The 26,845-nt window shown below is 44.8% G+C and overlaps 1 protein-coding gene across 7 annotated transcripts in view; it reads right to left on the bottom strand.

Annotated features, from left to right (window-relative positions):
• Nucleotides 1-973: 973 nt before the first annotated feature.
• Bach2 (BTB domain and CNC homolog 2) overlaps nt 974-26,845 on the bottom strand; it is a 335,112-nt gene continuing 309,240 nt past the window's right edge. For all 7 annotated transcript variants that reach the window (XM_028780742.1, XM_028780725.1, XM_028780734.1 and 4 more), the window contains 3 exons: nt 17,873-19,462; nt 6,521-6,727; nt 974-2,340 (listed from right to left, as the gene is read on the bottom strand). In XM_028780742.1, coding sequence (XP_028636575.1) covers nt 1,861-2,340; nt 6,521-6,727; nt 17,873-19,462 — 2,277 coding nt within the window. In that variant the 3' untranslated portion in view covers nt 974-1,860. The remainder of the gene's footprint in view (nt 2,341-6,520; nt 6,728-17,872; nt 19,463-26,845) is intronic.

The following is a 26,845-nucleotide window of genomic DNA, read 5'->3' as shown; positions in this document are numbered from 1 at the left end:
TTGCACAGCTGGAGTTCTCTCCAGGCTGCTGAGCAAAAGGAGATTAGAGACCTTTTGGGAGGAGGGAGCTGACTCCTCAGGGCATGCCTTCCTGTAAACATGGCTTGGGACCAGGGATCTAGGGCCAAGGAAGCTGCTCTCCAGATTTGCAAACCAATTTTTTTTTAAAGCAAGGGAAGCAGATTATTACCTGGGGAGGGAGAATAAGGTAGGGGTGAGGGGTAGAGGGCTTGGGAAGAAGGCAGAGGGCTACTAGGGTTATCTGTCCAATGCCTTGAATGAAGCAGCTTTCAGACAAGAGATGTGGGGAAAGGGGGAGGGCAGAATAAAACCTCAGAGTACAGCGAGCATTTGAAGAATGAAAGGAAGAAAGAATGCTTTAGCCTATGTACCCATGGATCCCAGGCTCCATTCTGCCACGTTCTTTCCTACTGCCACTGAAAGTTGAGGCTGCCATTCAAATCCCCTCAGGCCAGGCCTGGGCAGAATGCTGGATGGTTGGTTAGCTGTGCCCTTCAAGGCAGCAGGTCCTACCACATGACATTTCTGAGAACAAGTGTAAGCGGAGGCCAGAAAGAAATGCTGAAATGAAGAGGATTCCTCCCCAGGTAAGGGACCGGATTTCCCTTGCTTTCTCTTCACCAGTGCCTGTGGAGTTCTAACACACCACCGCAGGCTCCTGTCCTTTTGATATGCAGTCCTCCGAGTCATCCAAACTCTTTCCCCAGCTTAGGAATTGAACATCCAGCGTCAGCTCTGAATTATCTGCACTTCAGCTGTACTTGGGGAAAGGTGGGAGGAAGTGAGCTACAAAAATATTCAAGCAGATTATTGTCTACACATCCTAGGATGGGTTCATTATTTGGCAAGATTGTTTTCTTTTTCCTACATAATTATCACCTGAGTGCTTTTTTAAATTAGCTAAAATGTTTTACTTTTTAACTAAAAGCAAAGAATATACAATATACTTGAGTTATACTGAAGTTACGACTTCATTTAAGAAAATAGGTTTGACTCAAAACTCAGTGCAAGTGGCAAAGTTGACCATTGCTATACAGTATCTGCAGAGACAAGGGGAAAACACAAGGAGAAAAGAACAGACCCACGATGCTCACGTGACACCATTCGGCGGCACCGAAACCAAACCAACAAAAGTAAAAGGTCTGAGATTGAACCTTGAGAAGAAATTTCCAACACTGCATTTTGTCTGTAAGTAAGTACAGATTGAAACCAAATTGTGAAACAAGAAAAACAACCGTGTTAACCATGTTAACAGTTACAAAACCAGTTCTGGCATCAGACACAAAAAGAGGAATGTTGGAACCTGTTTGTAAATGATAAACGAAGTTTCCAGTTTTAGGATGAGAAAATTGAGGCATGCAGGACCTTTGCATATGGATATATATTTCATATATATTATATATACTATATACACAGTATAGCTATAAAACTTTGATGTGTATAGAAGCTGTCTTCAATGAAAAAAATTGAACATTCAGAAGAAATTCCTGAGATAGGGTTTGTGACATGGGCCACTGAGAAAAAAAATCCGTGGTTGGGTCCTAGAGGTGTAGTCTATCCCTGTGAAGTTTGCAATTAACCCACAGACAGACAGTGTCGGCACTGTTGTCTTCCTTGCCAGGGCAAGGGGTAGCACCATTATGAAGGTAACTAGCACTCCTGCTTACGAGAGAGAGGAGGGAATACTTCAGAACAGTATTGCTGCTAAGACTGCTGTAGTGTGCACCAAATTCGTTCTTGGTTCTTCAAGACACATATTGAACAGCTCCACTGGCTGGCAGAAGAACTCCCAGATGAGAGAGGTGTGAAGACCTTGTGGGGCAGAGCTGATCATGCTGGCTAGGCATAATCTTTCCTGGGCTGTTCGTCCGTTGTACACTTCTCAGTCATTTCCTGGCAGAAGTCCACCGTCACTGACTGGCTCCTGGCTTCCAGAGGAGGCCCTCTTTCTGAGAAGGTTCCAGGGTCATTGCCTTCCAACCTCCTCCCAGAGGTACAATTCTCAGAGGTGTTGCTGGCCACCCAGGGGAGCCCAGGGGGAGCTGCCCCTGGCTCCAGGCAGCAGGGTACAGTTCCTCCAACAGCACACTGGGAGGGTGCAAGGCTCTGCTCAACTCCCAAGGGAGGAGGGTTAATACTGGCTCCAGGAAGATCCATGGGTATGAGGACAGGGCAGTACCGGTGCAGTGCCTGGATCTGCTCTGGACTCTGGATGTCTCGACAGACCTCCTGTGAGAGGCAGGAGAAGTTGTCCAGTAGCTCCCCCATGCACGCTTTCAGTTGATTCCTCTCAGACAACAGTTTTTCTTTCTCGCACACCTGTGAGAAAAGATGAGACGGTTTCATGAAGCCTGTGTGAAAGCCTCATTTCTAAAGGTTCTCAAACCTTTGTTTTGAGATCTTACACTGTAACCTAACTCCGGAAAGTGTAGGCCAGAATCTAGGAAGTTGAAAGACACATTGTCCAGGGAGTGTTGACACACACACTCTGCCCTGAGTACCTGCCTTACCACTTGGGCACTGTGACTCACAGCTTTCCCAGTGTGGTATCCCTCCCTCTGAGGCCCAGGAAGCAAGGTACCCCCAACAGCAAAGCTGTAGAGTCAAATGACACTCTTTCTGAGTTTGGGGTTTGGAGAGAACTGACTGGAAATGTTTTATTTCAAACCTAATAGCTGAAAAATCTTCCCCTAATGCATTAAGTTACTTCTTTTTCTTTCCTTTTTTTGTGTCAGAGTTTCTCTATATAGTCCTGGATGTCCTGGAAGTCACTCTGTAGATCTGGCTGGCCTTGAACTCAGAGATGCCCCCTGCTCGGTTACTATTTTTGAGGGGTAAAAGTCAACTAACTGATATTTTGAAAAAGACAAAAAACTGAGTACAGAAAAAAAAAAAAAAAAGCACCGCCAGGGGTTGAGGGAAGGGGAGACAGCTGAGCCGCTACAGTAGGCTCTGGGCCAGCGAGTCTACCCTGTATACAATAGCACTGACAGCATCCTTTGATCCATATAACCCATATAAAATCCATGTAATGCTCGATAATGAATGTGAAGTCTAAGGTAAAGCAGGGGTGTTGGATGAAAATGAAATGTCAGCATATGCCTGTCTGTAATAATGAATGTTTCACTCTTTTTTTTTTTTTTTTTGTTTTGTTTTTTGAGACAGAGTTTCTCTGTGTAGCCCTGGCTGTCCTGGAACTCACTCTGTTGACCAGGCTGGCCTCAAACTCAGAAATCTGCCTGCCTCTGCCTCCCAAGTGCTGGGATTAAAGGTGTGTGCCACCACTGCCCAGCTTAAACGTACCACTCTTGTCAGGAGTGTCCAGAGTATGGGACTGCTGGGTCCGTCATGGCCTTGGTGGAGACAGAATGGCATGGTTCCTGCCCCTGGGACAGGGCCAGTAGACACTCCTGAGCCTCCCAGAGTGTCCATGGCTGCCAGGGGCATAAAGCTTGTTTGTATGATAATGTATATATTTTATGTTCCTCCTTCAAGGAATGTCCTCCTTCTTAATGTTATGACTCCATGATAATCTGACAGCATGAGTCTGGGAGGAGAAGGTGTGTCTAATGTCTCAGCAAAATGATAAACCAAGGGACCTTCAGGACAGCCCTTAAGGCTGTGGGAAAGAACTCCAAAATCATGAGAGTTCGAAAATATGTAGTTTCTCAATTGTGCAAAAAATAAGGATGTAATATGAATTATGAGGGGCTTCAGGAATCTAAAGGAGCAAAGGCAGCTGCATTAATGAGCCAGCTTGTAAGAAAGATACAAAGGCCGTGAGATATAAAGGCAGGCAGATTCCTGAGTTCAGGATCAGCCTGGGACACAACAAGTTAGCCCCAGGTGTAGCAGAAATGGTAATTTCAGGACAGGGTCCCAACCAGCTAGCTTAATGTCTGTGTTTAACAGAGGTGGGCAGATCTCTAAATTCTTTTGCAATGTTAAAAGAAAATGTGTGCTTGCTGTCTCCTAAGAATTAAGGGACTGGAGCCACGGGATGCTGGATAATCTGAAGGAAACCTGAAGGAAATGACTGGATTGCTATGTAAAATAAAAGTCTGAGCTTATGATCTGCAAGAGATGAGCTATCCAGAGAAACTTTTAGAATAGCAAGAGAGAACTGCTTGGAGAACCAGCAGGAGCAGAATATAATAGAGAGAGCTGTCTGGAGATCTCCAGAGAAAGCAGATCAGAGAGAAAGCAAGCAGGACAGAGAGAAGCAACCTGGAGAGCTGTCTTGATAGGCCACCAGCTTTGACTCACAGTTTGACTTCTTTTGAGTCATTTGTTTTTAAAGTTCCCAGACACCCCTTCTCTCAGAACCCCTCTCCAAGCTGAGGCTGGTCCTTGGCATGGGACATCTGAGAACTCTAGATACTTCATTTAATTTTGCTAGAAATCTAAAATGACTATAAAGAAGAAAGTCCATTCACAAAAAACTGAGCAAGCAATCAAGTCTGTTTATCAGCAACTTCATACCATTAGACCTAGCTACCACACTCTCCAGCTTCTACAGCACAGGAGACTGAACATAATGCATCCTTTGCAGGACTGTGGGAACCGTGCACTGAATCCGGAGCAGGGATCATCCCTGGGCACTGGATGGAGGGGCTCAGGATGGAAATGTGGGGGCTATGCTTTAACATACTAGCCCACAGTTTTAAGATGCTTTTCCCATTAAGCAAAATCCTACATAGGCTTTTGTATTTCTTAAGTTTGTCACCCTTTGAGAGATGAGTTTAGTCTTAGACAGGAGAGTAATTGAAGTTTTACTATCAAAATTTGTGTGAGAAGCTGTGGGGAGGGTTCATGAGGCTCACACGACAAAGCAGCCAAAGAAACTGGGTGTCTAAACAGCGTGGGGAGAGTGGTAGCCAGCCCTCTGCAAACCTTGTAGGCAAGCCGAGGCAAGGATGGGGGGTAAAACTGAAGAGGAGGGAGCGAGGAGCCAGGTCTCTGACACAGGAGCTATGCACGGCCTAACGTGAGCTCAATCTGGCAGGCAGTGTGGGTATGTGTGTTAGAGAGAGATTTACATGCGGAAAGGACACCTGCTAAAATATTTATAAATTTAGCTAGAAAACATGTTTTAAAAATGAAAAATAAACAGATGTACAAGCACAGCTTGAGAGAAATACATTATGTGCATCTGCAAATGAGGGTGGCAAGCATTTGGGAGACATCGTGGAACATCGTGGAAGAGGGAATGCTGGGAACTGTGCAGCAATAGACCAGGCTGGTTGGCTTTGACCACTCAAACTGTCCCCTCCACTGAGACACAGGCAAACCTGGCCCTCTCTCCACTGAACCCTGAGGTCTAAAAGTGAAGGCCAGTGTGTTCTAGGAAAGGAACTTCCCATCCCTTTGCCACAGCTCCTTGTCTAGGCCCTACCCCCCTATGGGCCCACTTAGCTAAAAAGTGTTCCTGTATGCTTTGTAGAGGAAGCTAAACAAGAGGCCATAAGTGACATGGTTTTAGCTTCTCTTAGAAAAGGAAGAATATATTAGTGATGTCTTGGTTAAGAACATGGACCTCTGCTAGCACATGCCCATAACTCCAGCACCTGGTGGCAGGGGGAAGAGGAATTCATTTAAGGCAGATCTGGTCTACAGAGGAGCATTCTCTGATAATAAACCAAAACGGAAGCCAAAGACCCATGAAACTCGAAGTCACAGATGTGTGTAATGAATGAGTGAAACTCCTGTTCAGCACTGAGAGGCAGTGTGCTGCCTTTTTTTTTTTTTTTTACTTGATACAAGCTAGAGTAATTGCTTCCATCAGACTGGCCTGTAGACAAGTCCTTGAGGGTGTTTTATTGATTAGTAATATGGCCCAGCCCACTGTGTATGGTACCAGCTCTGGGTTGGTGGTCCCAGGGTCCTTAGAAGGCCGAGCAAGTCATAGAGAACAAGCTGGTAAGAAGAGTTCTTGCATAGCCTTGGCATCAGCCTTCGTCTCTGGCTCCTGCCCTGACTTCCTCTGATGATGGACTATGCTTGGGATGTATAAGCCAAAGAAACCTTTCCTACCTCATGCTACTTTTGGTCATTGTGTTAGAAAGCAAAACAAACCACACAGTGTATTATTTAAGGTTTGGAGAATAAACAGTGTTGTCTTGCTTTATCAAAGGAACAAATCAGTATAGTGTTTTAGATATTTGCCTGGTGTACAGCAATTACAGGGACCAGAATGCTATTATTAAAACCAGTTGTGGTAGTCAGTTTATAAGATGACTTCTTTTGTATATGCATGCAGTAGACACCCTCTATTATGATATACAAATGGGAAAATGAAGAGAAGCCAATTCCACATGGCACCTGAGAGACTTGTGTACATCCACGTACATTTCAGATACAAATTTATGACCCCTGTTGGGAATAATCCTGAGTTTTTTCCTGAAGGGTGTTTCTCCCTCTGTTTCTCCAGCTTTAACTGATATAACTTCACACCAGTCTTGGTCACTTTAGGTTGCTGAATACCTGCCCACCAACTCACCAGTTTTCGTATTTCACACTCCAAATTCTGAATACAATCCAGTTTCCTCTTTCGACAGCGCTGGGCTGCAATGCGGTTCTTACTACGCCTCCGGATGTCGTGAATGAACTCCAACTGTTCTGAGGTTAGCTTGTGCATTTTAATCATCATCTGGAAGTCGTTCCTGGGAAGGTCTGTGATCTGATCCACAGGAAAAGGAAGTTTAACCTGAAACCAAGAACAGCAGAGTAGGATTACAGCAGCTGGAATGAAATTTTGGCAAGTGAAATATCACCAAAACTGCAAAATAAAATTTTAATAGATAAATTTTAATAATAAAATAATTTAAATAAGTGATTTTCTTTTTAATTGTGTGTGTGTTTATGCGCACATGTTGATATGTGCACACACATAAGTGCAGGTGCCCACTGAGGCCACAAGATGGTATTAAGAGGTCCTGGAGCTGGAGATATGGGAACTGTGAGATGCCTACAGAGGGTACTGGGAACTGAACTTGGGTCCTCTGCAGGAGCAGCACACACTATCAACTGCAGAGCCACCTGCCCAGTCAAACATCATTTTCTTGTTTGTTTTTCCATTTTATTTTTAATTTTATGTGTATGAGTGTTTGTGTGGTACCCACGGAGGCCAGAAGATGGCGTTGGACCCCTTGTGATGGGAATTATATAGCTGGTTGTGAGTCATCACGCAGGAGCTGGGAGTTGAATTTGAGCCCTCTGGAAGAGCAGCTAGTGCTCTTAACTGCTGAGCCATCTCTCCAGTCTCCAAGCCTCTTTTTAAGATGAGCAAATCATATGGGAACTACTGAAAGCAAGTAGTGACTAATACTCTCTTGTTTCAAACACAAGTAAGATGAAATATTCGTATAATCAAACGTACAAACAAACACAAGTAAGCCAGCCTGGTGGAGTATAACTCTAATCCCAACATTCAGGAGAAGGATTGCCATGAGTCTGGGCATAGCATGGGCTACATAGTAAGTGGGAAGCCAGTCTGGCCTACATAGTGAGACCTTGTCTCAACACACACACACACACACACACACACACACACACACACACACACACACACACACACAGCACAAAACACACAAAGCAGCATATACAGATTATAATGTTATTATTCCCGAGGTTCTTGAAACAAATGGCATTGACAATATTGGAAACTGTGTTAGTTCTTTCAATGTTGTAGAACTTTTGTAAGGAAGACTATGGTTTATCTACAAGACACATAACTGGGATTCAACAAAATGGCCAAAGTGATCTTCTAAGGACTGAGATAAAGACCTGGAAGATGGAGCCCAGCACACCTTGTAGTCACTGGAAAGATTCACTAGTCAGCGAGAGTCTTTTTGATTTACACAGAACACAAAAACAACATCCTGGATAGGAGGAGTCAGAGCTAGGGTTTAGTTCTCACACAGCAGGAGAATTCAGGGGGGTGACATCACCCCTCTGAACCTCAGTTTCCTCTCGCAAAACAAGGTCTGATTCTCAGGTTAGCGTTATGCTAGGCACTTAGTCAATATGTTTTTTAAAATTAAGTTTCCTTTTACAGTATAATTCTGTTATTCCTCTGTCAGGGTGTACATTCCTTTGTTCTGATAAACACATCTCAGTGGATGGCATTATGTGTTCTTGAGGCTAAGCCTTGAAGGGCACTGAGAGTTCTATTTAGTCCTGGTTCACTGGCTGCTCGGTAGGGCAGACCTGGCATCTCCAGCTCACAGCACTATCTTGCCAGTTCCGTGAATGGAAGTACACTCATTGTTTATTAGGTTTTATTTATTTATTTTGAACTCAGTTCTCTCCTCTAGCTAAGCAGGTCCTGGGAATCAGACTCAGGTTGCATGCTTAGAGGCCAGCACCTTTTACCCAGTGAAGCACCTCGCCAGCCCAGAAGTGAATGCTTAAAGCTAGTGAGACCTGCAGAGGACTGTAGCTCCAGTCAACACCTGACTTCAGCCAGAAATGCTCCTAAGGGCCAGTTCCTGACACGCAGAAAGTGTAAGAGTTCTTGAGAGATCACTGCTACTGTAAGCCATTAAGGTTTAGGCACAATTCCTACTTTCAAGTCCTTGACAAGTCATAGTAAATATTTTTTAAAGAGAGGATGGCAGGAGCTGGAGAGACGGCTTAGTAGTTAAGAGTACCCGCCCGCTGTTTTTCCAGAGGACCCAGGTTTGAGTTTGATTTCTAGCACAGACACACACACACACACACACACACACACACACGGCAGTTCACAATCATCTGTGGCTCCAGTTTCAGGGAATCCAATACCCTCTTCTGACCTCTGTTGGTCCCAGACACACATGTGGTACATAGACAGACATACACACAGGTAAACAACCATACACATAAAATAAAAATAAATAAATAAACTCCACAACAATAAAGAGAGAATGACATGACTTTGGAGATGTCTTTTGTTGTTTAATTTTGGTATGTATTATTCAGTGAGAACGGCAACTATGGAGATCTGATGCAGGCAGTGGTACTTGTCTATAAACCCAGAAGTGGAGGCATAAAAATTAGGAATTCAAGGTCATCCTCACCTACAAACTGACAAACTGAATTTGAGCCTGGACAACAGGAGACCCTAATTTTTTTTTTTTTTTAAAGATTTATTTATTTATTTTATTTTATGAGTACACTGTAGCTGTCTTCAGACACACCAGAAGAGGGCATCCAATCTCATTACGGATGGTTGTGAGCCACCATGTGGTTGCTGGGATTTGAACTCAGGACCTCTGGAAGAGCAGTCAGTGCTCTTAACCGCTGAGCCATCTCTCCAGCCCCCTAATTTTTTTTTTAAATAAAAGAACAATTGATTTGTGCCTGATGCGGAAGGTGAGAGTGAACGCAGGCTCTCTTTCTAGGGCCTCGCCAGTCTCCATGGGGCTGAGGGTTCAGGTCTGTGACTTTCAACAGCGTTTCTCTGCCCTTGCCAAGGCAGTGCTGATGGTATGGAAACTTCTGCAGTTAGATCTGTTTCTGCAACTCCTGTAAAGCTACAGCCTCAGTGATCTTAGCACTCGGGAGGAGGTGGAGGCAGGAGGCTTAAGGCCATCCTCAGATGCATGTGGAGTTAGAGGCCAGCCCAGACTATTATACCAGCTCAGGTTGCTTAATTTTTTTTCTCATATTCAATTTTTGGGCTTGGCCAGCAGATGGCGCTGTAAGTCTGAATGTCAGATGCTAGGCTACCCTTTAATACTAATATCAGTCAGGTAGGCTAAATTTGCAAGTGTATGTCAGTCAGGTGTGGTGTGTTACACCTTTAATCCCAGCACTTGCATCAGAAGGAGGTGGATCTCTACGAGTGTGAGCCCAGCCAAGGCTAAATACTGAGAACTTGTTTCAAGAAAACTCAAACCAACACCCACTCCTACAAGAAACCAAAAAACTGACAGCGGCCACATTAAATAAAGTAAAAAACAAAACAATCCAAATGAGTTTAATTTTAAGAACACGTCATTTATCCCAGTATATAAAATATTTCTAATGTAATTTATAAAAGTTATTTATAAAAATTACAATAATGAAAAATTAAAATCTAAGGCTTATGTTATTGTTCTGGTATACCACGATTCAGATGACCCCTCACAAAAGGCTTGTGAGACACGTAGGATGTGCCCATTGATCTCATAGAGTTCTCAGGAAAAAGAGTCACCAGAAAAAGCATGTGGGCCTGGGTTTATTAATGAAGAACTTCCTGTTAGTATTCAGAGGGTGGGGTGCTGAGTCTGTTCTTCAGAGGTCAAGGATACGGCTAGTCTACCCTGAACTCAGGAATTATTTGTCGGTTGCATCAGACTGTCACGAGGCCCAGTCCTGGTATTTGTGCCAGTTGATCACCATGCACAAAGGCAAGCACACTAAAGAATCAGCTGGCTTTCCTAGGGCCAGGTGAAAATTCTTTGTCGGATTACTTCCTAGCCATGAGCTCACTCCATGTGGCACTGCTGAAGGCTCCCAAAGGATGCTCTGATATGAATCCCACGTGGTGAATGTGGTCCCATGATACCTGTAAAACTCTGACCCGAGACCATGAAACTACAGTGGAACATATTATACCACTGTGGGTTCAGCGCTGCTCTGAGTGTTAAAGACGAGCCTCCAGGACAAATGGCTCCTTTTCAGGCTCTTGGAGAGGCCTTTGCCTGTGGGGCTGTGTTCCTGCTAGGCTTCTAATGATACAGAGGACGGTTTCCTTCCCTTCTATAAGCTTTGGATAATAGATACTCAGATCCTACATGGTGCCTCAGCAGCACTGAGATCATCAGCTGGAGACACAGCATTTGGGCATCACAAAGGCTGTGCACTCTCGGGGCTCAGGGGATTCCTATTTCCGCTGACAGCAGAGCCATCTCCAGCAGAGCTATCCTACTTCAGCCCCGACTGTATTTGCTTACTTTCAGAAAGAAAACATGCAACAGTGCAGATCACAAAGTCTAAAGGGCTTCCTCACTAAGCGCTACTGTATTCAAAGCCATCTAGACAGCAAACACAGACCAGGTAGATAGGATGGAAGGTTGGCAGGGGAAAGGGAAAATCAACAACAGCAGTGTCAAAGTCCTTGGAACAAAAGCAAACTCCACATGAAGTTTCATCAGGGCTGTTGCAATCAAGTTGCTTTCTTAAATAGGGTGAGTGGAGAAGAAAATAGTCAACCGTACACCTTCTTTTCTGCCAGGGGGAAGGGATCCCTCACTCTTGTGGTGGATCTGCTAGCCATACAGCAAGGAAGAACTTACATCGACCAGCAGGTGGGAGCCCCTGGCTTGTTCTGCAAGGGGCACAGAGGCTTAACCACGACCCTTTGCTGTTTCCAAGCCAAAGGGCATTCCTAGAGATGACGAGCAGCCCCAGGCCTTTACGGAGGAATAGCCTCACAAGCCTTTGTGTGCACAAATGTTCCCCCACACAGGGCTGAAAACCAGGTCATGTGGCAGGGCCTTGAAAAGCTGAACAGCTCCGAGAAGGCTCATGCCTCTGCTCTTTCCTCCAGGAGATTAACACAACCTACACAAGGCTCATAATGCCTTGACGTTTTAGTCAGTGCTTCTGCATAACATATCCTTCCAGAATGTACTTCTCATCAGAGGTGTTTACTCTCCAGGCCCCCAGAGACAGCACAGAATAGACAATATGACACCATGAAACATTCTGCCAACCCTCACCGCCACCTGTCAGAATGGTCTGTAGTTATATCCAGTGGAGTCTCTGGTCAGGAAGGCTGCATGATAGACACGCCTGTGGATTTTGTAGGTGATGAATCTCTGTAGTTGTGAACTGCTTTGGTTCTCTGTTAAAGCTCGGAGACTGAGGAATAGCCACTGAGTCAGCATGCCAAATGCAAAAGAGGACACTACAGGCCACCTCTGTGGTTTGCACAATATGTTCTTGTTGGTCGTACCAGTCTTGCCAAAGTGCTGACTCTTTCCCTGCCTCTGGAACCCACAGGAAATGCAGGATTAGAGGTCATTTTCCAGTATGGGACCTACACTGCTCACCAACAATGCCCAGAGGAAGGTTAGAATTGATGGGAATCCTAGCTTTTTAGCAGTCTGTGAAAGAGATTCCTGCAGTGTCACCAGGGACCTCTGACCCAGAGATGGCAAAGGGCAGAGAGCCTTCTGAATGGTGCATGAGACCTAAATCTGCCGTCTCAGCATATCTACATGGCCAGAGAGAAAGCATGGACCAGGGAAGCTGGGCAGGCTGCAGGGAGGGCTGGGATGCAGAGTATCCTTCTCATCGAACAGAAAACTGGCTGCTAACAACTGCTCACATTCTCCAGTCTAAGCCATTTTCACCATTCCCGTTAAAATATAATTGAAAACCTAATTTCCTATAAAAGAATTCAAATACGAGGCAAAAGACGAAGGGTTCCCACTCTTAAAGAATGCTAACGCTGCTGTGGCCATTTCTCTACATTTCTCCACGTTTGCACTGCACAGTTTTTATGGAATTGTGACTACTGAAGAAGGGGTGGAGAAGTAGATTTTGAAGCAAAAGCCCAAAACAAGAATCTGTTTTCTCTTGGAGTCTCAGAAGAAGAGTGGCCTGTGAAACCATTCCTGCTTCTATATTTTGTTCTTATCAGACATGAGTGGAAGGCACAGGCACACAGGGCCAGGCTGAGTGGGCACCTTGGAGGCCATGGCTCTCCAAGACCAAGAGATGTGTCTGCATCACTGTCTTTCTGATTGTTATTTCCAGGATACCTGGGATTCTCTCCTAAGACCACAAGGAATTAGCGCTGTGGTCCCAGGGAACCTATTCTCTGTGTCCCAGACCTCTTGAGGTTCTGTGAGTCAGAGATAATACTTGCCCCACGCAGCTTCTGGGCTAGCTATGAAGAATAAAATCAGGTAATAGAAAGGAATTGCCTTGTGAGTGTGGTGAGTGTCAAATGGCTTCCTCTTCCAGGCATCTAACATTAGGAATTCCAAACACTGAGCATGTTCTAGACAACATGAAAACACTGTTTTAATCATGAATACAGTCCTATGCTGCCATTCAAAGTCGCGTTTTTATTAAGCAGACCAATTACAGACACTTACTTGTAAAATCATGCTTCATTTACTGAACTACAGAAACAAATTGTAAAAATCTTGCACAGAAAGCTAAGTCAGTTGAGAAGAAGAAGGGGTTCAGTGGGAGGGTGAGGGGGGTTGAGAGATGGTAATTGGGGTTGAAGATGATCAAAAATTTATGGTATGGTATTAGTGCACACCTCTAATCCCAGCACTTGGGAGGTATAGGCAGGTTTCTGTGAGTTAGAGGCCAGCCTGGTCTATAGATTCAGTTATAGAATAGCCAGGGCTATGTAAAGAGATGTTGTCTCCCACAAAAAATACTAAAGTATATTATATTTGTGTATGAAATTGTCAAAGAATAACGGAACAATGGTTTAAAAATATAAAAAAAGGAAGAAAAAAAGACAACAGACTATCCAAGTTATCACCCTGGTGAAAAGAATTACTCATGGCTTCTCTGTGCTATTTCACTGGTTGCTCTTCTGCTCCCTCCCCACCTTTTTTTCATTTTGTTTTGTTTAACACAAGTCCTTACAGTTCAGGCTGGCCTTGAACTTGTGACCCTCCTAAATGCTGGGATTATAAGCTATATGCCATTATACCTGGGCACTTTCATATATTTTTATTCCTTTCCAAATGAAGCATGCTAATAAAGGAAGTCCAACTAATCAGTACCTTTGGATAGGGAAATAAACCATCTTCCCAGTGTTTCTTTATTAACCTCACAATAGAAATGCTTTGGGTATTTACTAGGGCATGTACCGCTCAGAAAATGATTGTGACTTCTGTACAGCTTTCAAAATCTAAAATCAAACTTGTAAACCTAAGGAGATGCCATGTCACATCCATTAGACAGACACACAGAGAAGAGTTAAGTATTAGTAGTGAGAAGAAAAGTCAGCCCGATGGAGGGAATGTAAAACTGGTAGGGCTGCCTTGGGAAGTGACTGAATAGTTTCCTCCACGGTCACATACAGAGTCATCACGTGACACAGCAATTCCACTCAGAGGTACCTGATGAATAAACTGGAAGCTTTTCCTCAAAACCCTTGCATGCAAATGTTCATAGCACCATTCCTCAGAAACATCCAGAAAGTGGAACCCGCCAAACCCCCTCAAGCAATGATGGATCAATAAAATGCTGCAGGACTTAACACAATTTATCAGCAATCAGAATGTGGAGCTAAATACAATGGTGTATGTTAGCTATGGGAGGGATACATTTTGAAAATGATATCCTATTTGAAAAAAAAAAAAGAAACTCAAATACCATTTATACAAAACATCTAGTACAGGATAGAGGCAGTTAGTGGTGCCTGGGTTGGAGAGAAAGAAGCCATGAGGAGGACCTGCTACTGGGGACAGTACTCCTCCCGAGGCAAAGAAAACATGCTGAAGCCAAAAACTGAAGACAGCTGCGTAACACGGTGAAAATATTAAAAACACTGGAATTTTTATTCTAATAGGGTACATTTTATGGTATGGAAATTATATTTCATTTAAAAATTTGTTATTTTTCTTTGTGTGTATAGTTGTTTTGCCTGCGTTGTGTGTCTGGTCTGTGCACCATGTGTATGTAGTGTTTTGCTGAGGCCAGAGTTACAGAAGACTGTAAGCCACCCATGAGTGTGGGTGCTGGGAACTGAACCTTGGTCCTCTGAAACAGCAGCCAGTACTTTCCAACTTTCCAACCCAATAATTTAAGCCTTTTCAAAGCTAGGCTAGGGTAAAAAGGATGGGGGAAGCCTGTGTCACATGAACGAGGATAGTCATTTACCTCGGCGATAGAGTCTACAGAAGATATGCTAACGTTTTTCTTCTGGTCCAACATCCAAGCTCCTTACAGGCTTTGGTGGCAGCTGCTTCAGAAAGGGGACCCAGGATGTTTCAGACTCGGTTGTCTCTCCTGGTTTACTTGGAAGAAAACACCTAAACCTCACCTAAGAGCACGATGCACAGAATCCTACAAAGTTGCTGGTGGTTTTTTTTTTAATGGATCAGTTCAAGAAAACAAGTTAAAACTCATGGGATTTCAGTGTACTTTTTGGGCAGACCATCTATCTAGGCCAAGTAACTCCTGAAGCAAGTCACTGACTCCCAGGGGGGCCATTGTGCTGAGGATGTGGGTGGTTATGAGAAAATAAATCCCTTTATTGGGGAGTGGGGTGAGGTTGGGGGAGCGGGACCACACACACACACACACACACACACACACACACACACACACACACACACATGCTCTTCAGCTTTGCCATCGTCCTCTTGCCTAACACAAGCTAACAAGAGTGTTGGAGTGTGACTCATGAAATGCCATCGAGTTTTGGCAAATGTGTCTTTTACTGCTTATGAGTGAACAACACGTTCGTTTTGAAAAGTAAAGATAAAAATTAAATGCAAGGAGAGATTAGTCCTATTCGTGGCTATTTCACAGGCTGAATGAATCCTCACCCTGTAGTTCTAAGGCGGAGATGGACAGAGCCCAATCAGAAAAACAAAACAAAAACAAAGAAAACAACAACAGACATGTGCTCTTGTGGATGGGCGTTGGGTATTCAAAACTGACAGTTCCTAAGGAACGTAACTTCATTTTGAGACACAGTGAAGACTCAGAGGCATCTGTGCTTCCTCTACCAGTCCTTGGTAAAATCAGCTGTGGGATGAGCAGGACTCAAAGACTAGCTTTCTGCATGAGGCACACTTAAGGACAGTTAGGGACAAGAAGCAAACCTCACAAAGGCTGTGCGAAGGAAGAACCCAAGAGGAGAGAACACACACCTATCCTTGGTTTTAGGAAGCCTTGCCCCTAAAGGCTGGGAACAGGGCTGCTGCGTCTTGGGCACTGATAGCAACCCAATCCCAAACTGAACAGGTAAGATTCGAATAGGAACAGTTCCCATTCAGATTTCCTTCATAATTTCTATTTCTTAAATTAAACCCTTTTCAGGGAGTTTTTCAGTCTCTCTATTTCTGCTAGACAGTAACAGGAAAGCAGGGACCAGGCTGACTAGCAAAGAGGAAGTGAACCCAGGGTGTGTCTGCAAGCTAGCTTGAGGCAACTCTGGAGTTCATTTTCGGTGTCTGAAGCTGAAGCCCATGTGCGTGCGTTCTGCCCGCCAGCTTGTGGACGCTGAATACATCGCACACGGCTCTGTGGCTACCTCACCTCATGAGGCATCTCTGCCATCTAGAGTTAATCTTTGCTGCGTAAGAGGCTGATATCTGAAGAGCAGACCAACACTGAGCTTGCCGGTCTCATGAGCAGCCGCCTCCCTCCTGTCCTAACTCTCTTCTCTCCCTTCCTTTCATTCTTAAAATGGATTTCCAGAGCCAGGTCCTGGTAGGCTGGCACCATATCATGAAGTCAGATTCCCAACCTGTGTTTCTCTTTTCTGTGTTCTTCAGACACAGGGGCAGGACCTACCACTGGGTTTGCTCACTTCTGCTCCTGAGACGGGTGTGAGACACAGTCTCAGTCTTTAGCTGGTTCTCCGTCAGTCAGGCACTGCAGTGGGTACCAGGTCATGACCTAGACATGCTTAGGTTTGTCTAGGGAACATTCAAATTACTAGTGAACTAGGGACCTCTGGGACTCCCATTCCTCTTTCTAATAGTCATGTGAGTCTTGCTTCTGCTGTAGCCAGTGCTGTCCCCACGTCCACTCCCAGAAACAGTGAGCCACAGATGAAGCCATTAGATGCCTTTTATCCACAGAGCACAATGCTTTCAGGCTGGACAAAACCTAGTCACCACATAGATGACTTCTTTCCATTTGTGGGACCCTGGGAAAGAAACAAGCCCTGACAGTTATGTGTGCCAACAAGGCACTTCCGGATGGATCCCAAGATGGATGATGAGCATTCTGTCATGCACTGTGAAACACACAGGGTCACCCTGGAGTCTTCTATTGACAAGAAATACTTATAAGGTGCAGGAAAAGCACATTTGTGAGGATCTACTCACTTCCAATTAATCTGTTTGAAAGAGCTTCTTCATTTTCCTTCGCACTGAAGGGGCAAAAGCAAACACAAGGTCGTTCTTCCAAAGTAGGTGGAAGAGAGGGGTGTGGCGGCAGCGGAGGAAAAGGGGTGGAGACTAAAAGTATCTGAACCCTACGTCACTGCATTCAGCCAGCCTCTGCTCATTGAGCACTGGAATCCAGGTTAGAAATAAAGAGCTTTCTAAGGCCGAAGTGGCTGACTCTGAATCACACTGCAGTATCCTGCCTCTAAGGAAGGGACAGACTGTTTACTGTCACCAGACCATTTATGGTCACCTTTAAACCTGACACCTGGGCTGGCTGATCTCACGTCAGCTGGACACACAAACTAGAGCTATCTGGAAGGAGGGACCCTTAATTGAGGAAATGCCTCCAGAAGATCTGGCTGGAGGGTATTTTGTTAAATTAGTCGTTGATGGAGGAGGGCCCATCCCATTGTGGGTGGTGTCACCCCCAGGGAGGTAGTCCTTGGTGCTATAAGAAAGCAGGCTGAGCAAGCCTCGAGGAGGAGCAAGCCAGGAAGCAGCAGCCCTCCATGGCTCTGCATCAGCTCCTGCCTCCAGGTTCCTGCCCTGTTTGAATTCCTGTCCTGACTTCCTTTGATGATAAACAGAAACATAGATGTGTAAACCAAATAAACTCCTTCCTCCTCAAGTTGCTTTTTGGTCATGGTGTTTAGTCAGAGCAATAAAACCCTAACTATGACAACATATAAGAATGATCCGAGAGTGATGCTTGGGGAGACGAAAAATTCAGGTAAAGGACTGAGATAGCAGGTCATACGCTTGAATTTATGTGGATTCCCTACCTCCTGGCCCCTGTCCTGCACAGGACACGACTCACTGTCTGCTTCCGAGAATGATCCGGATTCGTCACTGGAATTGGTTCCGTAAGACTGCTCACATTTAATTTGGGGTCGGACTTGGGTGTACATTCCATCTCCCATCAGGCCTGGTTCCTGATGTTCCGTGGCAAGGAATCTGGCTCCCTGGGAACAGGGTGAAGAGGAAAACTCGCAGAGAGGGAGGCTGCAGGGTGAGCCCCCGCTCCCATCCTCTGCGTAGGAATAGGAGGAGCAGGAGCTGGAGGTCCTGGTTCTGGTCTCGAGCGGAGGCGAGCGAGGACAGACTTTGATTGGCACCGGGCAGCTGGTGTTGGGCCGTATCCTTCCTGGCAAGTGGTCGGCCACCAGCCCGCTGTGGGAGTAGGCCTGGGAGCTGGGGAGGGACTGGCCAGCTCCCACCCATAGACTTTTTGGCACCGGCTCCGAAAGGTCTTTGTCCAAACTGCTCACCACAGAATATGAATGCACTGGAGTGTTCGGTTGGTCACACGTGCTTGCGGAGAAGATGACACTCCTGCGGTCCAGCTCTCCCTCCTGTTTACAGAGAGTCTCCGGCCCAGGCCCCCTGAGTGGCGACCCCATTGCGAAGTTGGACACATCCTTCTGGCCCACATGGGGCTGTCCATAATTCCCTGCCAAAGGGGTGTAATCAGTTTTAAGGTCACCCTGAGAGATGCCCTTGTTAAAAGGGCATGCTGAACTCCTGACAAAGTGTTGCTGGGATGTACTGGGCAGGCCAGTTGACTCCACACCTTTTGTTATACTGAATAGAGACCGCAGACAGGAAGGCGAGGCCACACTCCTGGATCTGTCCAGGCAGGTGGCTCCAGTAGGGGTACTGGGGGTAGGGGCAGGGCTAGGCTGTTTTCGGTCCATCTCGACATCACTTGGTCTGTCTTTGATGTCAGTTTCATCTCCTGACAGGCAGAGTGTGATGCTCTCCTCCTCGGTCTCCTCATTGGGTGGCTCACTTTTAATCTGTCCCATGGAGAGCCCTGGCTTGAGGCTATTGCCAGGACTGTCTTCACTGAATGTGCTTGCAAACCCTGAGGTACCGTGTGAGGGTGCACTGTAGACATTCTTGGTACATGCAAGCTGGTACTTCTTATATCTAGGGTACTGTGTCAATGCACCCTTTTCTGAGTTTTCCTTGGTGTCTGTGGGTACCTCAGACTCAGGGAGCAAGGCTTCTTCTTTCTCTGCTACTGGGATGGCAGTGGCCTCAAAGCTGATGGGGTCTGGGAGCATCTGGTCTGTGGTGCAAGCCATCCTAGCAGTCTCTGAGTCCATCGTCTCTTCTTCTTCCTCCTCTTCTCCTGCAGAGTTCCCATGGTCCTCTTGGGGGCGCTGGCACGCACTGTCCTTTCTGCACACAAACAGGCCATCCTCCCGGTTCAGGAGCTGAGTCTGCAGGAAGCTGAAGCAGGAGTCCTCCAGATTGTGCATGCGCAGGAACTCGGCACAGCGGATGACCTCACGGATGTTCTCTCTGCTGAGTAACAGCTTGGCAGTGTAGGCAAACTGTAGCAGTGGCCCGAAGCCCCTGGCCGTGACCTGCAAAACAAACAGGAAAATTGCCAACATTACCATCAGCACTGCTATTGTCCTGAATTTCTCAACCAAAGCAAGATAACCGGACAGTGCTAATGCCCTAGAATAAAAACCGCAAAGGAGCAGTTAATCTCATACTGGTCAGCAAGGCTTCTGCTTCCAATAATCAGTGGCTGTCTCGTGCCTGCCACCTCCGTCCTCCACCAGAATTGAGAATCACCAAGCTCAAGCGGTGAGGCAAGATGACAAAGGGTTCACTGTTTACACTAATGAAATATCCTGGCAAAAATGCAGAGAACAATGGGAAGCCTATTAATTTCTGTCCCCGTCAGTCCTGTCGAGAGCCATTCTACACCAGAGGGGGTGCTGTGGCTCTTCTTGCAGCTCTGGAGAGCCAAAGAAAGCATTATCATTTTCTTGTCAACCACAGAGATGGTAGGAAGGCCCTGTCAAAACTCAGTGTCTGTGGGGTTTTTCAATGCACTGTTAAAAGAAACATCGAAAAATCCCTCTTTTGCTCAGCTCAACCTTCTCAGTTCTATTTGGGATTGTCTACTTCTCCTCTTCTTCCCTCCTCCTCTTCCTCCTCCTCCTCCTCCTCCCTCCTCTTCCCTCTTCCCTCCTCCTCCTCCCTCCTCCTCCCTCTTCCCTCTTTCCTCCTCCTCCTCCTCCTCCTCCCCCCTCTTCCTCTTCTTCATCTTCTGAGAAAGGGTCTCACTATGTAGCCCCGGCTGTCCTGAAACTCACTATGTAGACCATACTGTCCTTAAATGCAACAGAGATCTACCTGCCTCTATTTCCCAAGTGCTGGGATCAAAGGCGTGCGCCACTGTGCCTGGCCCTACTTGGGATTTTTAATCAGTATGCCATACCTGATCTTATAATGACACCAAAGATGATGACGATTGTCAACAAGAAATTAACTCTTGGTTCAGAAAGAATATGGGTGAGAGTGTACAGCTCTACACAGTCTGCTGGCCCTTCAATAGCTGTAGCTTCCAAGTAGCAAAGGACACAGGTATTCCTTCCCTAATTATTAGCAGTAGCTTTGCCATGTAAATGTCTACTATCTGCGGCTCAGCCTGTCTTGCTGCTTCTCCAGTGTATTTTACAGACAGAAAATGTACTTACGTACAGCTTCCACATACATGTGTACATGGGCACACAGAACGACAATGACTTAGACAATTAAAAGTATGTTTGTTGCCTGTGGCTAGATGCCTTTTTTTTTAAAAAAAAAACAACAAACAAACTTGAGATATCTAAACTATGGGACTCAGGGTAGGCTTCCTTCCTTGCATATACTATGTGATTTCCCATATATCTTTATGAACACTGCTGCTGCTGATCCCAGGGGAAAGGGAGAAAGATCTACAAATCATGTGAACACATCAGACAAGAGCAGCAGACTTGGGTGCTTGCTTCAGCTACAGTGGGAGTGATCAAAAAGTTTCGGTGGGGGAGGGAGTGGGAGGAAGATGGAGCGGAAAGCTGACTGGCTGAGTTCTGCCTGTCTTAAACTTCCTGCAGCACAAGGGAGCCCAAGCTCATTAAAACACCTGTCTCCACTGCACAAGATTTAATGCATTGTGTCTTCAAAACTCTTGTAGCCAGAGAGAGCAAAGGTCCTGGATTCTCCACTGAATGGGATCTTAAATGTTGATATTGTGGAAGTGCTTGATAAAAATGCAAATAGAAATAATCTGTCAGATAATGAATTCAGAGGGATTCAGCCAGCAGTAACAAGCAGATTTGGAATAAAGACAGAGGAACTCCTATATGGAAGGAGGGACTGAATAAAAGGCAAGGAAGGGAGAAGTTAAATGGTTACTACTTTCAGATGACATGATTGTTTAAGAACAGGTAACCCTGAAGAGTTCATCGTTTCAACATACACAAGTGAGCAGCACTTCCATATACTAGCAGTGAATTGTCTTAAAGCGGAAATCCCATTTACCACAGCTACACAAAACACGTAGGAATAAATCTAACCAACGAGGTTAGAGATCTCGACAGTGAAGAATGAGAAAACATTGAGGAAGGAAATTGGAGACATACAGACAAACAGAAGGATAGTCTGTGTATGTAGGCTAGAAGAATTAACATCGTTAATATGTTCATATTGTCCAAGCAAATCTACATGCAATCCAATGTAACCCATACTGAAATATGAATGATATTATTTATAGGAGTAAAAAAATACCTTACAGTTTTGGTGACATACACCTTATAGTTCTAGCTACTTAAAGAGCTAAGAGGGTTTGAAATTAGACAGAGGTCAGCCTGGGCAATATACTTATTTTCTCATTCTCTCCCCCCTCTCCTTTTCCCTCCCTTTCACTCTCCTCATCCCTCTCTTTCCAGATGAGGAATTCTCACTATATAGATTCTCTCTATATAGCCCAGGCTATCTTTTTTTATTTGTTTGTTTTTTGTTTTTGTTTTTCGAGACAGGGTTTCTCTGTGTAGCCTTGGCTGTCCTGGAACTCACTCTGTAGACCAGGCTGGCCTCGAACTCAGAAATCCACCTGCCTTTGCCTCCCAAGTGCTGGGATTAAAGGCGTGCGCCACCACTGCCTGGCTGCCCAGGCTGTCTTTAAACACTTAATTCTTCTGCTTCTGCCTCCCAAGTTCTAGAATTATATCAGTACGTCACAAAACATGGCCTGGCTCTGCTTCTTTTTACAAAAGTAGTAGTTTTATCAGTTCTTTGAGAATTTCATGCAATGTATTTTGATCATACTTGCCTCCTCCACCGGCTCTTCCTAGAGCAGAGGTTCTCAACCTTCTGGATGTTGTGACCCTTATTCCTCATGTTGTGGTGACCCCATCCATAACTACTTCATTGCTGCTTCATAACTGTAATGTTGCTGCTGGTATGAATTGTAATATAAATATCTGATATGCAGGATATCTGTTATGTGACCCCAAAAGGATTGTGACCCACAGGCTGAGACTACCATCCTAGATCCTCCCCTACTAACTTTTTACCAACACAATTTCTTGTTCTCCTCCACCCTACTCTTAAACTACACCACCACTACTTCCTCCTCCTCCTCCTCCTCCTCCTCCTCCTCCTCCTCCTCCACTACCACCACCACCACCATCCAATTTTTGTTGCCTTGAATGTAGGACCTGCTATGAAGTATGGCTGACCTGTTAGTGACCATTAAAGAAGCCTAATTCTCCTTCTCTGAGTAGCCATCAAATACCAACAGCTCCTCAGTGAGGAGTAGGACTTTGTGCCCACCTCCCCCTCCCATGCTTGGACATTGCCTGGTTTTGTCTTGCCCAGATCTTGTTTATGCTGTTATAAATGCTGTGAGTCCATATGTGCAATATCCTCTTGTGTCATGAAAACACTATTTCCTTGAAGTCATCCATTACCTGGGGGCTCTTCCTACCCCATGTTCCATGAAGATCCTTAATCCCTGGAAGGAGGGGCATGATGCAGAAGTCCCATTTAGGGCTTGGAACTCTGAAGTCTCTAATTTTTTTGTATGTCGAGTAGCTGTGTGTCTCTGTGTTAATCAGCATCTGTTGCAAGAAGAAACTTCTCTGACAAGAGTTGAGAGATGCACTGTTCTACTGGTATGGCCGTAAGTTATTGGGGTCATTTTAATATCATGTCCACATAGTAGACTAACATTAGTAGGTTGGACCATGGCATTTCTAACTAGAGGTTCTTGTTTTCATTAACAGTGCCAGGTATAAGTTTCATATCATGGGGTGGGTCTTAAATACAATCAGAATGTGGTTGGTTACTCCTATAACATCTGTGCCACTATTGTACCAGTGGGCATAGCTTTCCAGGCAGGTCATTACCGAAGCTCTCAGGTCATTCCTGAAGCTCTCAGGGGTCAGTTAGGAAAGACTGATGATAACCCTTCTCTTCCATTAGTGGACACAGCACCTTTCAGCACTACAAAAGCTAGGTAGTATTGATCAAACTTCCATGCTCATGATTCAAGCAGGTGGTGTCATTAGCACTAGAGTCTTACCACCAAGTTCTGAGTGACAAGAGATATTAATGCTTGGGTAACAACTCAAAAATGGTGACCCATTCAGCCTGCAGGCAGGTCTGTGAAGAATTCTCTTTATTGATGTGAGAGGGTTCAGCCTGCTTGTGGGTGGCATTAACCCTGGGGAGATGGTCACTGGTGGTATAAGAAAGCAAGCTGAACAAATCTCTAAACATGGTCTTTGTATTACTTCCTGTCCTGATTTATCCCCCATGACGGACTTTAAGTTGTAAGGTTAAACATTTTTCCTCCCCTGGTTACTTTTGGTCATGGTTTTAATCACAGCAATAGAAACCTAACTGGAACACAGGGTAACTCCATTTAAACTTTTTTTTTCTTTTTTCTGAGACAGGGTTTCTCTGTGTAGCCCTGGCTGTCCTGGAACTCACTCTGTAGACCAGGCTGGCCTTGAACTCAGAAATCCACCTGCCTCTGCCTCCCAAGTGCTGGGATTAAAGGCGTGTGCCACCACCGCCCGGCTAAACTTTTAATGTATGTATATTTATATATTTTAAGGAGCTTCTATGGCAATAGATGGCTTTTTCAAATCTGGCTATGCCTCTTTATTATTTTTCTTTTGGAATGTGTTGTGAGTGACAAGCAACTGCCATCTTGGGGCATTCAGCTGTGTTCCCTTGAAAGATTTCATCTCAGCTAAGCTTGTTGGTGGTTTATACCCCAGCATAGCAAGGAGATTCTTGCTACATCCAACTGCTTCCTCCCATCTGGTGACTCTGCATGTGGCTTGGGGGAAGGGTTAGAGTGTGTGTGTGTGTGTGTATAGTATATATAGAAATAGAAAGTGTGTATTTATATAGTATATATAGAAAGAGTATATATTCCCTGTATCTCTTGACTATATGTATACATACTTATTATATATCAATCTAGAAAAAACTAGATAGGGCAGGAAGCCCACACCACTGCTGGGTAAGGCTTTTCAGGTACAGCTAGTGGGGGTCCCCTTACTCCTCTCACTTATACTCTGTATGGAAGACATAAACTCAGTGGTTCTTTAGAGGGAACTTTAGGGGAATCATGTTTCAGTTGGTCATTAGGACTCTGGGAAGAGGACTACACGTTGCTTTATGTCTCTCCCTGGGCAACAGTATGGAACCACAAAAGATCTCAAATAACTAAAGAAATCTATAAGAAAAGTAACAAAGCAAGAAGCATTGTACCACCTCCTTTACAAATATAATATAAGCTGTATTAACCCAAGCAGCATTGTCATGGTATTATATAGAACCCAGACCAGGAGCCGAAGTAAACCCATACACTTACAGACAGTGGATCTGACAAAGGTGCCAAGAACACACAACAGGGAAAGAAATCACTTCTGTAAATGCTATTGGGAAAACTGTCTGACTTTACAGCATGAAAACAGATCTTGTCTCTCACCAGATACAAATATCCACTCAAAGTATATGAAAGTCTCAAACACGGGATCTCAAAGTATAAAGAAAGCATGGGAGTAAACATGGAATTCCATTATGTTGGACTATGAAGGTTTTGGATATTCGATCTATTGCCTCATTTTGGGGTATGAAGAAACAAAGGCAAAACTAGACAAAGGGGCTTATATCAGAATAAAACCAGGTTCTACTTAGCAAAGGAATTACAGAGTACAAAGAGATGTGGGCACATATCTGCAAGTCCTACATTTACTAAGAGCCAACTGTGAAAAATAATGATAAGAGGGCAGCTATGACCTTTAACCACAGCACTCCAGGGACAGGTAGATCTATGTGAATTTGAGGGCAGCTTGGTCTACATAAGGAGCTCTATGCTAGCCAGGGCTACATAGTGAGAGCCTGTCTTAAAAAATTATAAAAAACCCAATAGGACTCCTGTTATTAGAAGGGTGAAGCTTAGTATGTGTTGGTGAGGTTGTGGAGAAGAGGAGCCATTGAGAATTCCCTATAAAATTAAAAATGAAACCCCACTGCTGGGTGTATTTCCAAAGGAAATACAGTATATCTGTATCCATGTACTTAGTGCAGCACAATTCTCAGTAGCTAACTCTCTGTAATGGATAAAGGAAGCACAGGATATGTACACAGTTGAATACAGTATGGCATAAAACGCACAAAACCTGCTATTTGTAACTACATAGATGGACACATAGGAAATTCTACAAGGCAGGCACGGAGAGGCAAGATTGCATTTGTTCACTCATATGTACAGTCAATCACAGATTTCATAGGCACAGAAAAGAAAATGTGGACCAGGAGGCTAGAGGGTGGAAGGGATTGGAATACAGTGGTCAAAGAACCCATAACTATTAAAATAAAAAGTTCATCTGAGAGCCACCACACAGTGAGTAGTTAGTGACAATATGGAACATTCCTGAAAACTGACAAGAAAGCACACGAGTTCTTATCTCAGAATGATAACTAATGTGTTTGTTAGTTAGCTTGATTTATCCATCCAAGTGTAGCCATACTTCAAAACAGTATTTTATACACGAGGCAGCCATAAAAATTAATGTGGCCATTAAAATAAAAAAGACTGAACAGAGATTGGCTTATAAATTATAATCCAAGGCCAAGACAGAGGAAAGTCTGTCTGCACCAGAAAATTTCACAAGAGCTGACATCTAACTCTTCTTTCACATCCGGATGAATCCTGCTTTGCCACATACAATTGTACTCCAATGAAAGGCTTTGTCTAGAGAGTCACAGCCACTGCTTGTGAAGCATCTAATGGACCAGTTCTGCGCTGGCTTGTAAAGCAGCCATGATAGCTTCTACCTTGTACCCAGGAAACTGAGAGGCAGGGAGGTAAAGGAACTCATCCAAAGTTGTACAATTGAGTGGGTAAGCAGGCAGGATGTAAACCCAGGAACCTTGCATTCAGGGCTGAGATGGACAAGCACATGGCTGTGACCTTCAGTTGAGATGTGTAGAAGAGGTACAAAGAATGAAAAGTTAGTTTCTGAGTAAGAGTGTACGCAAGTCAACCCCAGAAGTGCATCGTGAGAGTATGTGAACAGCTGTCAGCTGAGAAATCCAGACATACACATGAGAAGAGACTGCTGGTCTGCTGGTCCCTGGAACACATGCAGGGACACTAGGACGCTGTTAGTCTGTTTATCTGCTGTGGGTCTAGGTTGCATTCATACGATGTGCACATTTACAACTGCCAATGAAGAAACCACAGACAGTGGTAACAGGTCCAAATCTACACTACACCACACACACACACACAGAGACACACACAGACACACACACACAGACACACACACACACACACACAGACACACACACACACACAGTGTCCATCACACATTTTGGATAGTGCTAAACCCAGCAATTACTGGATTCTCTACATACTGATTAGTCTCCGTGTCTCCAAAGATGCC

Source organism: Grammomys surdaster, unplaced genomic scaffold (genome assembly GCF_004785775.1).
Source record: "Grammomys surdaster isolate TR1022 unplaced genomic scaffold, NIH_TR_1.0 97, whole genome shotgun sequence".
In the NCBI taxonomy this organism is placed as follows: domain Eukaryota; kingdom Metazoa; phylum Chordata; class Mammalia; order Rodentia; family Muridae; genus Grammomys; species Grammomys surdaster.
This window is presented reverse-complemented; position numbering and strand designations above follow the sequence as displayed.